Genomic DNA, 13,373 nt, shown 5'->3' on the forward strand with positions numbered 1-13,373 from the left:
ACACGCGCACAGCGGAGTGTGTGGATGATCCAGGCTGGCACACACACAGTGCTTCAATCAGCTGATATTCAGAGGCCATGAGATCGCCGGAGGTATTTCCCACTTCAAATGCAGCTCAACAGTGGTGTGCATATGCTCTACATTCAAGCTGGCTAGGCCAACGTGCCCGACTGCGTGGCATGCACTCAAGATTGCTGTACGAGGATTTTGAATGCAGCTCAAATTTGCCTAACTGTAGTTTGAACGTCCATTCGTGCGGCATTCGGGCTCATTCATGCTCGAGTGTGACAGGGAGGTGCATGCAGGCACGGTCGGGACATTCAACCAGGAGTCAATGTGCTCAATCAATTTGAACAGCCCCTCGAACGCTCTCTGAATGCTTCAAATTGCGTACAGATTGCTGTACAAATATTATGACTGCAGTCAGATTGCGGTATGACTGCACCTCAACCATCGTTTGTTTTCCAACACGAGTGCAACACGAGTGTAGAGTGCATGTGCTCTGGCTGCACGAATGTGCCAGCTGCTGTAACAATGCTGTACAAGGAGCTCAAATGCAGCTCAGATTTGCCCAAATGTGACTCGAATCCTCTTTCATATGGCATTCGGGCTCATTTATGCTCTAGTGTGAGTGAGGACACTCATGACTGGTTATAAAAGGAGCATCCCCAAAAGTCTTCAATAATTAGTGTCCTCAGTTCCCAAACACTTATTGAGTGTTGTTAGAAGGAAAGGTGATGTAACACAGTGGTAAACATACCACTGTCCCAGCTTTTTTGAAACATGTTGCAGGCATCCATTTCAAAATGAGCAAATATTTGCACAAAACAATAAAGTTTATCAGTTTGAACATTAAATATCTTGTCTTTGTGGTGTATTCAACTGAATATAGGTTGAAGAGGATTTGCAAATCATTGTATTCTGTTTTTATTTACATTTTACACAACGTCCCAACTTCAATGGAATTGGGGTTGTAATTGGAGTAAGCGGATACCAGCCACAGCAAGAAGTTATGGGAAATAGTGGAAGCTTGGCTTGACATTTGGTTGTTTGTCTTTGGACACTCTCAATCCATTCCACTAGCTTCCACATGTAAGGTGACCACACAGGGGCCGCATATTCAAGGTGTGAACATATCAGTGACTTGTACAGGAGATCAAAGACCTCCTTATCTACATATTCAAATGTCCTCCAGATGAGTCCTGCAATCTAGTTTGCCTTTGAGACTATAGCTGCTACTGTAAATGGTTTTCAAAACGGAGTTCTCTGCCAACCAGGATCCCAAAAATGTTTTTTTGTGTGTGTTTTGTAAAGGCTAGTGGTGCCACTGTTGTTTTGTCCACAGTGGTATATGTAAAAATGGGGTGCCCTGACCCAATTCAAATTACTGTACATTTATTAGGGTGGAAACTTAGCATGCCACTTTGCTGCCCATTCTTGTAAACTGGAAAGATCTTGCTGTCGTGTCTCACACTCACTCTGGTGAATAACCAGAAAATATACTATTGTGTAATCTGCGAATAGATTCAGATTGCTTGAAACTACTTCTGGCATGTCATTCACAAAAATGGTGAATATTACCGGACCCAGCACACTACCCTGTGGAGCTTTACTGCTTACATTAGCCTATTCTGACTTAACTACATTGATACAGACTCTTTTACTTGTGTACAAGAATAGGAATAAAGTGATTTTGTCTTTAAACCCAAGAGCTTCACTACATAACCTGAGTCTTCTTTTATTTTAAAAAATGACTATTAATTAAAGATAGTACATATAGAGTGGAAATTCTACTCAAATTGGACTTTTCACACCGTTGGCACTTGTTCAACTTGGCTGCACCTTGTTTTATATATGTGTATGTGTGTGTGTGTGTGTGTGTTGGATCAGTCTAAACCAGATGTTTGATTTGTCCAATTTTTCTGACGAAGAGGTTGATGTGATTTTAGGTGTCACAGACATGTTTTCAATATAACAAACATCACAAGAGAATTTAAATTATCCTCAGTTAATCAGAAGCCAGTATTATAAAGACTTGTGTCTAGGCTGAGTGTGTCATTTCAGAAGACACTTGGAGAGATTTTGGGGAAGTGATTGTGATTTGTACTTAATGTGTACTCACTTGCTGGGACGATAGTCAGGGATGCTTCGATCCAAAGAGATTTTGTCACTAAGGTAGGCATTGTAGCCGTATTTCTCCCTCAAGACTTTCGCATCACTCTCCTCATCAGGTGACAGGGTAGCAGCGAGACCACCTTTACCCCGACCCGAAAAGCCCTCAATGAGTCCAAGAGATTTTGACAGACCTGCGGAGGTAAATAGAAGATTAGACATTAGCATCTTACAGCAAGGCTGAATGACACTCTTCTATCTGCACCATCTGAACCTTACAGTTAAACTTCTGCCTCTGATACTGAGTTCTAAAGATTAGACTGCTTTATGAAACTGGGCCCAGTTTCATAAAGCTGTTATGTAATGTTTTAGTCTACTAAGCTTACTTAGTTGACTACAACCCCTGGCAAAAATTATGGAATCACCGGCCTCGGAGGATGTTCATTCAGTTGTTTAATTTTGTAGAAAAAAAGCAGATCACAGACATGACACAAAACTAAAGTCATTTCAAATGGCAACTTTCTGGCTTTAAGAAACACTATAAGAAATCAAGAAAAAAAGATTGTGGCAGTCAGTAACGGTTACTTTTTTAGACCAAGCAGAGGAAAAAAATATGGAATCACTCAATTCTGAGGAAAAAATTATGGAATCACTGGGGATTCGGGACTTGGCAGCTCCGGTGTGTTGCAGGTCTCTGTTGGCGGTGGAACTTCGTGGGTCGCGGCTCTTCTCTGGATAGGCGTCTCCTACCCTAGGGCCTGCTCACGCGTCACCGTTTTTGGATTGACAGTCTAAAGCATATTTGGTTATTTGTGCACTTTTGCAAAATAAATTGTATTTATTTGGGAATCTATTGACCGTTCATTTACGCCCCCTGGCGTGGGTCTGTGCATTCACTTTCCCCAACAGTAGGTGTTCCTGTGAGCGGTGCGAGAACATGGAGACGGTAGAGGAAAGTGTCTGCTGTCAGGAGCAAATGCGGTTGTGCGAGTGGAGGGAGCGGCAGCCTGACATTTCATGCATCACACAACACTGCGGCTTTGGTTAATGACGTCTTGCAGGATTTCCTGCACCGATTCGTCTTTGTATATCTAGACGATATCCTCATCTCATCTCCTAACTCTCTCTAACTCCATCGCTCCTGATCCGGCCAAGGTAGCGGCGGCAAGAGATTGGCCCCAACCGGTAAACCGTAGGAAGCTGCAACAGTTCCTAGGTTTCGCCAATTTTTACAGGAGGTTCATTAAGGGCTATAGTCAGGTTGTTGGTCCCCTTACAGCCCTGACCTCCACAAAGGTCCCCTTCACCTGATCGGATCGGTGCGAAGCCGCGTTTAGGGAATTGAAACACCGTGTTCGACTGCACCACTTCTGGTGCAGCCCGATCCTAACCACCAGTTTGTTGTTGAAGTTGATGCCTCTGACTCAGGGATAGGAGTCGTGCTGTCCCAGAGCAGGGAGTCCGATAATGTTCTCCACCCATGTGCCTACTTTTCCCGCAGGTTAACCCCCGCTGAGCGGAACTACGACGTTGGCAATCGGGAACTCCTGGCGGTGAAAGAGGCCCTCGAGGAGTGGAGACATCTGTTGGAGGGAGCCATGGTCCCATTTGTGGTTCTCACTGACCATCGGAACCTGGAATACATCCAGACCGCTAAGCGTCTGAACCCCAGGCAAGCCCGTTGGTCATTGTTTTTCGGACGTTTTAACTTCAGGATCACCTACCGCCCCGGGACCAAAAACCAGAGGTCTGACGCTCTGTCCCAGTTGCACGAAGAGGAAGTTGAAACAAAGCTGTCGGATCCACCTAATACCATCCTGCCGGAGTCCACTATTGTCACCACCCTCACGTGGGACATGGAGGAAGTAGTCAGGGAGGCCCTGATGCGACATCCGGATCCCGGAGGTGGACCACCTAACAGGCTGTACATCCTACCAGACGCACGGACTGCAGTATTGGACTTATGTCATGGTTCCAAGCTCTCCTGCCATCCTGGGGTGCGAAGAACCGTGGCAGTGGTCTGGCAGCAATTCTGGTGGGCGTCAGTCGAAGCCGACACCCGGGATTACGTCCGGGCCTGTACCACCTGTGCCAGGGGCAAGGCCGTCCACCAACCCAAAAGAGGACTCCTCCAGACGCTACCAGTGCCTCGTCGCCCCTGGTCCCACATCGGCCTGGACTTCGTCATGGGCCTCCCTGCGTCCCAGGGAATGACCACCATCCTGACGATAGTGGACCGGTTTTCCAAGGCGGCCCACTTCGTGGCCCTCCCAAAGCTCCCGACAGCCCAGGAGACTGCAGAGCTCCTGGTCCACCATGTCATGCGTCTGCATGGTATTCCAAAGGATATCGTCTCAGATCGTGGTCCTCAGTTCTCCTCGCAAGTCTGGAAGAGTTTCCGTAGGGAACTGGGTGCCACAGCGAGCCTATCGTCCAGGTACCACCCCCAGACCAACGGCCAAGCAGAGCGGGCTAATCAAGATCTGGAACAGGCCTTGAGGTGTGTTACCTCCGCGCACCCGACGGCCTGGAGTCAACATCTGGCCTGGATCGAGTACGCCCATAACAGCCAAATCTCATCTGCGACCGGCCTCTCCCCTTTTGAAGTCTGTTTGGGGTACCAGCCCCCATTGTTTCCGGCCGTGGAGGGAGAGGTCGAGGTCCCCTCGGTCCAGGACCACCTCAGGAGATGCGTCGTGTGTGGAAGACAGCCCGCTCTGCTCTCTTGAGAGCCTGGACGCGGGCGAAGGACCATGCAGATAGCCGACGAGCCCCGGCCCAAGCTTACCAGCCCGGGCAGGGGATTTGGCTTTCAATCAAATCAAATCAATTTTATTTATATAGCGCCAAATCACAACAACAGTTGCCCCAAGGCACTTTATGTTGTAAGGCAAAAGCCATACAATAATTACAGAAAAACCCCAATGGTCAAAATGACCCCCTATGAGAAAGCACTTGGCGACAGTGGGAAGGAAAAACTCCCTTTTAACAGGAAGAAACCTGCAGCAGAACCAGGCTCAGGGAGGGGCAGTCTTCTGCTGGGACTGGTTGGGGCTGAGGGGAGAGAATCAGGAAAAAGACATGCTGTGGAAGACAGCAGAGATCAATCACTAATGATTAAATGCAGAGTGGTGCATACAGAGCAAAAAGAGAAAGAAACACTCAGTGCATCATGGGAAGCAGTCTAAGTCTATAGCAGCATAACTAAGGGATGGTTCAGGATCACCTGATCCAGCCCTAACTATAAGCTTTAGCAAAAAGGAAAGTTTTAAGCCTAATCTTAAAAGTAGAGAAGGTGTCTGTCTCCCTGATCCGAATTGGGAGCTGGTTCCACAGGAGAGGAGCCTGAAAGCTGAAGGCTCTGCCTCCCATTCTACTCTTACAAACCCTAGGAACTACAAGTAAGCCTGCAGTCTGAGAGCGAAGCACTCTATTGCGGTGATATGGTACTAAGAGGTCCCTAAGATAAGATGGGACCTGATTATTCAAAACCTTATAAGTAAGAAGAATAATTTTAAATTCTATTCTAGAATTAACAGGAAGCCAATGAAGAGAGGCCAATATGGGTGAAATATGCTCTCTCCTTCTACAACCCCTGGCAATAATTATGGAATCACTGGCCTCGGAGGATTTTCATTCAGCTGTTTAATTTAGTAAAAAAATAAAGCAGATCACAGACATGACACAAAACTAAAGTCATTTCAAATGGCAACTTTCTGGCTTTAAGAAACACTATAAGAAATCAGAAAAAAAAATTGTGGCAGTCAGTAACGGTTACTTTTTTAGACCAAGCAGAGGGAAAAAAATATGGAATCACTCAATTCTGAGGAAAAAATTATGGAATCATGAAAAACGAAAGAACGCTCCAACACATCACTAGTATTTTGTTGCACCACCTCTGGCTTTTATAACAGCTTGCAGTCTCTGAGGCATGGACTTAATGAGTGACAAACAGTACTCTTCATCAATCTGGCTCCAACTTTCTCTGATTGCTGTTGCCAGATCAGCTTTGCAGGTTGGAGCTTTGTCATGGACCATTTTCTTCAACTTCCACCAAAGATTTTCAATTGGATTAAGATCCGGACTATTTGCAGGGCATGACATTGACCCTATGTGTCTTTTTGCAAGGAATATTTTCACAGTTTTTGCTCTATGGCAAGATGCATTATCATCTTGAAAAATGATTTCATCATCCCCAAACATCCTTTCAATTGATGGGATAAGAAAAGTGTCCAAAATATCAACGGAAACTTGTGCATTTATTGATGATGTAATGACAGCCATCTCCCCAGTGCCTTTACCTGACATGCAGCCCCATATCATCAATGACTGTGGAAATTTACATGTTCTCTTCAGGCAGTCATCTTTATAAATCTCATTGGAACGGCACCAAACAAAAGCTCCAGCATCATCACCTTGCCCAATGCAGATTCCAGATTCATCACTGAATATGACTTTCATCCAGTCATCCACAGTCCACGATTGCTTTTCCTTAGCCCATTGTAACCTTGTTTTTTCTGTTTAGGTGTTAATGATGGCTTTCTTTTAGCTTTTCTGTATGTAAATCCCATTTGCTTTAGGCGGTTTCTTACAGTTCGGTCACAGACGTTGACTCCAGTTTCCTCCCATTCGTTCCTCATTTGTTTTGTTGTGCATTTTCGATTTTTGAGACATATTGCTTTAAGTTTTCTGTCTTGACGCTTTGATGTCTTCCTTGGTCTACCAGTATGTTTGCCTTTAACAACCTTCCCATGTTGTTTGTATTTGGTCCAGAGTTTAGACACAGCTGACTGTGAACAACCAACATCTTTCGCAACATTGCGTGATGATTTACCCTCTTTTAAGAGTTTGATAATCCTCTCCTTTGTTTCAACTGACATCTCTCGTGTTGGAGCCATGATTCATGTCAGTCCACTTGGTGCAACAGCTCTCCAAGTTGTGATCACTCCTTTTTAGATGCAGACTAACGAGCAGATCTGATTTGATGCAGGTGTTAGTTTTGGGGATGAAAATTTACAGGGTGATTCCATAATTTATTCCTCAGAATTGAGTGAGTCCATATTTTTTTTCCCTCTGCTTGGTCTAAAAAAGTAACCGTTACTGACTGCCACAATTTTTTTTCCTGATTTCTTATAGTGTTTCTTAAAGCCAGAAAGTTGCCATTTGAAACGACTTTAGTTTTGTGTCATGTCTGTGATCTGCTTTTTTTCTACAAAATTAAACAACTGAATGAATATCCTCCGAGGCCGGTGATTGGAAAAAGGACAAACTACAGGTGTCTCTGGGTTTTCTGAGGGACAGTCTAACTGACTATCAGAAGGCTGTGAAGGAAGCAAAAGCACAATATCTGTCTCATATTATTTCGAGCAGTTGTCATCGTCCTGGTGTGTTATTTCAGACTATAAACTCAGTTGAAAATCCACACACCTCTGTTTTGTTGGACGCTACAACCACAACCTGTGAGGAGTTTCTTCAGTTTTTTATTGATAAGGTTTCATCAGTCAGACAGAACGCTGATCAGAGCTGTAATGTTGAGTTGTCTGCTCCTCGTGCACATTCTGCTGTGCTCGAACAGTTTGAGCCCATTTCTTTTGCATCTCTCGCTGATGTTGTAAAACACATAAAATCTACAAGTTGTCCTTTTGATGTTGTTCCAGCTAAGGTGCTGAAGGAGGTTTTTAATACTGTTGGGGCGGGTCTCCTAACTTTTATCGATGCTTGTCTTAGATCAGGGTCTGTTCCAGCTGCTTTTAAACATGCTGTGGTTCGACCTCTTCTTAAAAAACCTCATCTGGACTCATCAGTTTTATCCAATTTTAGACCTGTGTCTCATCTGCCATTTCTATCTAAGGTTTTAGAAAAGGTTGTCTTTTTACAGTTACAATCATTTTTAGAAGACAATCTCATCCTTGAAAAATTCCAGTCTGGGTTTAGATCGCGACACAGCACTGAGTCAGCACTTTTAAAAGTTCATAATGATATTACTCTGTCGGTGGATGCAGGGAATCCTGCTGTGCTGGTTCTGTTGGACCTCACAGCAGCCTTTGATACTGTGGATCACACAGTACTTGTTTCCCGGTTGGAATATTTTATTGGCATTCATGGTACTGCACTTAAGTGGTTTAGATCATATTTGGCTGAAAGGAGCTTTTCTGTCATGATTGGGGACCTTTCCTCATCAACTGCTCCTCTGTGTTGTGGAGTGCCGCAGGGATCTGTCCTTGGGCCGATTCTATTTTCTTTGTACATTCTGCCATTGGGGTCAATTATAACCCAGCACAACCTGTCCTTTCATTGTTATGCAGATGATCTGCAAATCTATCTGCCTGTGAGGACTAATGGGAGTGATGCTTTGTCATCATTATTTAATTGTATTTGTGATGTAAAGCAGTGGCTGTCCCAAAACTTCCTTTACCTGAATGATGGTAAAACTGTGATCATGGTGTTTGAGTGCACTGGCATACCAAATGTGGTAACACCAAATTTTGGTGCTTTGGCTAACTATGTAAAACCAGCTGTCAAGAATTTGGGAGTGATATTTGACAGCTGTTTGAGGTTCGATCAACAGATAAATTCTGTTGTCAAAGCTAGTTTTTTCCAACTTCGCCTTTTGGCTAAAATAAAGCACTTTCTCAGTAGACGTGATCTTGAGACGGCCATTCATGCTTTCATCAGCTCCAGACTTGATTATTGTAATGCACTTTATTCGGGCATTAATCAGTCGTCTCTTGCACGTCTCTAGTTGGTGCAGAATGCTGCTGCTCGTCTTTTGACAAACACTTTTAGACGTGAGCATATTACGCCCATCCTGTACTCACTCCACTGGCTTCCAGTTCGTTTTAGAATTGATTTTAAAATTTTAATGTTTGTTTTTAAAGCTATTTACGGCCTTGCACCTCCCTACTTGTCTGAAATTTTAACTTTGCGCACCTACAGTAGGACATTAAGGGCGTCTGGCCAGCTTTACTTAGATGTTCCAAGGTCAAGATATAAACGCTGGGGTGATCATGCTTTCATGGTAGCTGGCCCCAGACTGTGGAATGAGCTACCTCTTGAGTTACGTACTATTCCTGACCTAGCACTTTTTAAATCTAAGTTAAAGACTTATTTATTTAAACTGGCTTTTAACACTTAGTGGGGAGGTGACATGTTCTGTTATTTTTATGTTCTTTTTTATGTGTTGTTTTAAAATTTTATTTTATATGTGTTTTATTTTTGTAAATTTGTGTTTTTAATGTTAAGCACTTTGGACACCAGTCGGTGCTGTAAAGCGCTTTATAAATAAATGTTGGTTGGTTGGTTGGTTGATTCCATAATTATTGCCAGGGGTTGTAGTCCCCGTCAGTACTCTAGCGTTTCAGGGAACTTTTAGGACAACCTGATAATAATGAATTACAATCAACATTATTTCAATCAACCTTGGAACATCTAAGTAAAGCTGGCCAGACGCCCTTAATGTCCTACTGTAGGTGCGCAAAGTTAAAATTTCAGACAAGTAGGGAGGTGCAAGGCCATAAATAGCTTTAAAAACAAACATTAAAATTTTAAAATCAATTCTAAAACGAACTGGAAGCCAGTGGAGTGAGTACAGGATGGGCGTAATATGCTCACGTCTAAAAGTGTCAAAAGACGAGCAGCAGCATTCTGCACCAACTGGAGACGTGCAAGAGACGACTGATTAATGCCCGAATAAAGTTCATTACAATAATCAAGTCTGGAGCTGATGAAAGCATGAATGGCCGTCTCAAGATCACGTCTACTGAGAAAGTGCTTTATTTTAGCCAAAAGGCGAAGTTGGAAAAAACTAGCTTTGACAACAGAATTTATCTGTTGATCGAACCTCAAACAGCTGTCAAATATCAATACAATACAAACAATAGTCCAGCCTAGAGGAAATAAATGCATGAATTAGTTTTTCAGCATCACTCTGAGACAAGACTTTTCTAATTTTAGAGATATTGCGCAAATGTAAAAAAGCAGTCCTACATATTTGCTTAATATGCAGATTGAGGGACATATCCTGATCAAAAATGACTCCAAGATTTCTCACAGTATTACTAGAGGTCAGGGTAATGCCATCCAGAGTAAAGATCTGGTTAGACACCATGTTTCTAAGATTTGTGGGGCCAAGTACAATAACTTTAGTTTTATCTGAATTTAAAAGCAGGAAATTAGAGGTCATCCATGTCTTTATGTCTGTAAGACATTCCTGCAGTTTAACTAATTGGTGTGTGTCCTCTGGCTTCATGGATAGATAAAGCTGGGTATCATCTGTGTAACAATGAAAATTTAAGCAATGCTTTCTAATAATGCTGCCTAAGGGAAGCATGTATAAAGTGAATAAAATTGGTCCTAGCACAGAACCTTGTGGAACTCCATAATTAACCTTAGTCTGTGAAGACGATTCCCCATTTACATGAACAAATTGTAATCTATTAGATAAATATGATTCAAACCACCGCAGCGCAGTACCTTTAATACCTATGGCATGCTCTAATCTCTGTAATAAAATTTTATGGTCAACAGTATCAAAAGCAGCACTGAGGTCTAACAGGACAAGCACAGAGATGAGTCCACTGTCTGAGGCCATAAGAAGATCATTTGTAACCTTCACTAATCCTGTTTCTGTACTATGATGAATTCTGAAACCTGACTGAAACTCTTCAAATAGACCATTCCTCTGCAGATGATCAGTTAGCTGTTTTACAACTACCCTTTCAAGAATTTTTGAGAGAAAAGGAAGGTTGGAGATTGGCCTATAATTAGCTAAGATAGCTGGGTCAAGTGATGGCTTTTTAAGTAATGGTTTAATTACTGCCACCTTAAAAGCCTGTGGTACATAGCCAACTAATAAAGATAGATTGATCATATTTAAGATTGAAGCATTAATTAATAGTAGGGTTTCCTTGAGCAGCCTGGTAGGAATGGGGTCTAATAGACATGTTGATGGTTTGGAGGAAGTGACTAATGAAAATAACTCAGACAGAACAATCGGAGAGAAAGAGTCTAACCAAATACCAGCATTACTGAAAGCAGCCAAAGATAACGATATGTCTTTGGGATGGTTAGGAGTAATTTTTTCTCTAATAGTTAAAATTTTATTAGCAAAGAAAGTCATGAAGTCATTACTAGTTAAAGTTATAGGAATACTTGGCTCAATAGAGCTCTGACTCTTTGTCAGCCTGGCTACAGTGCTGAAAAGAAACCTGGGGTTGTTCTTATTTTCTTCAATTATTGATGAGTAGTAAGATGTCCTAGCTTTACGGAGGGCTTTTTTATAGAGCAACAGACTCTTTTTCCAGGCTAAGTTAAGATCTTCTAAATTAGTCAGACGCCATTTCCTCTCCAACTTATGGGTTATCTGCTTTAAGCTGCGAGTTTGTGAGTTATACCACGGAGTCAGACACTTCTGATTTAAGGCTCTCTTTTTCAGAGGAGCTATAGCATCCAAAGTTGTGCTCAATGAGGATGTAAAACTATTGACGAGATAATCTATCTCACTCACAGAGTTTAGGTAGCTACTCTGCACTGTGTTGGTATATGGCATTGGAGAACATAACAAAGAAGGAATCATATCCTTAAACCTAGTTACAGCGCTTTCCGAAAGACTTCTACTGTAATGAAACTTATCCCCCACTGCTGGGTAGTCTATTAAAGTAAATGTAAATGTTATTAAGAAATGATCACACAGAAGGGGGTTTTCAGGGAATACTGTTAAGTCTTCAATTTCCATACCATAAGGCAAAACAAGATCTAAAGTATAATTAAAGTGGTGGGTGGACTCATTTACATTTTGAGCAAAGCCAATTGAGTCTAATAATAGATTAAATGCAGTGTTGAGGCTGTCATTCTCAGCATCTATGTGGATGTTAAAATCGCCCACTATAATTATCATTGAAGAACATTCCTCTGCACACGGACTCGCCCAAACTCACCGACCGTTACATCGGACCATTTCCCATCCTGAAGGTCATCAGCCCTGCGGCAGTGAAGCTCAAACTCCCCGCTTCACTGAAGATCCATCGGGTGTTTCATGTGTCGAAAGTAAAACCATACCACACCTCGGACCTCTGCATTCCTGGACCGGCTCCGCCTCCTGCCTGAATCATCGACGGCGAGCCAGCTTGGACAGTCCATAAGCTCCTCGATGTTCGTCGGAGGGGTCGGGGGTACCAATATCTGGTGGACTGGGAGGGTTACTGACCTGAAGAATGCTCCTGGGTGAAGAGGAGCTTCATCTTGGATCCCGCCCTCCTGGCGGACTTCTACCAGCGACATCCCGACAAGCCGGGTCGGGCGCCAGCAGGCGCCCGTTGGGGGGGGAGGGGGGGGGGGGTTCCTGTTGTGTGGGCCGCCGAAGAGGAGGTACTGCTGGCTCACCACCAGAGTGCACCGGAGCTGTCAGCTGTCATTCATCATCATCACACCACCCATAAAAGCCTGGGAGAGACACCATAACTCTGCCGAGTTATCAGCTTACCTTACAGGTAAACTTCTCAGCCGTTATTGTGCCGTACGCACATGTTTTTGCTTCTGAACTCTTTGCAGTCGTAACCTTGTGTATACTTGCAGCTTGGAGCTGGTTTTGTGGAAGTTTGGAGGAGCTGGCGTATCCACTCCTCAATTTCCTAAGTATTACATTAGGCACTGCACGTACTCAGTTTTCCTGCTCTCTGGGAGTGGAGGATTTACCCTCAGGAAGGAACTGTGTTTTTGCTGACTGTTTGCTGGGTGTACACACACCCACCATTAACCTGTGTTTGTTCCTGCCAGCAGTACCGGATCTGACAGCTGGAGCGGATTCGGGACTTGGCGGCTCCAGTGTGTTGCAGGTCTCCGTTGGCGGTGGAACTTCGTGGGTCCCGGCTCTTTTCTGGATAGGCGTCTCCTACCCTCGGGCCTGCCCACGCGTCACCGTTTTTGGATTGACAGTCTAAAGCATATTTGGTTATTTGTGCACTTTTGCAAAATAAATTGTATTAATTTGGGAATCTATTGACCGTTCATTTACGCCCCCTGGCGTGGGTCTGTGCATTCACTTTCCCCAACAGTAGGTGTTTCTGTGAGCAGTGCGAGAACATGGAGACGGTAGAGGAAAGTGTGCGAGTGGAGGGAGCGGCAGCCTGACATTACATGCATCACACAACACTGCAGCTTTCGATCAATCTGCCTGGACGAAGATGTACTTGAAGTGGCCTGCAACGCCTATCGAGAGCACTACAGGGGTAACTTTGGAAACGAGTGAGTATGCAAACAATATA

General features: G+C 43.7%; 1 protein-coding gene across 1 annotated transcript in view; it reads right to left on the minus strand.

The window, feature by feature from the left end:
* galnt17 (polypeptide N-acetylgalactosaminyltransferase 17) overlaps positions 1 to 13,373 on the minus strand; it is a 193,463-nt gene that overhangs the window by 149,275 nt on the left and 30,815 nt on the right. Inside the window, exon 2 of the mRNA XM_034168557.1 lies at positions 2,123 to 2,306. Coding sequence (XP_034024448.1) covers positions 2,123 to 2,306 — 184 coding nt within the window. The remainder of the gene's footprint in view (positions 1 to 2,122; positions 2,307 to 13,373) is intronic.

This window comes from Thalassophryne amazonica, chromosome 4 (genome assembly GCF_902500255.1).
Source record: "Thalassophryne amazonica chromosome 4, fThaAma1.1, whole genome shotgun sequence".
In the NCBI taxonomy this organism is placed as follows: Eukaryota; Metazoa; Chordata; class Actinopteri; order Batrachoidiformes; family Batrachoididae; genus Thalassophryne; species Thalassophryne amazonica.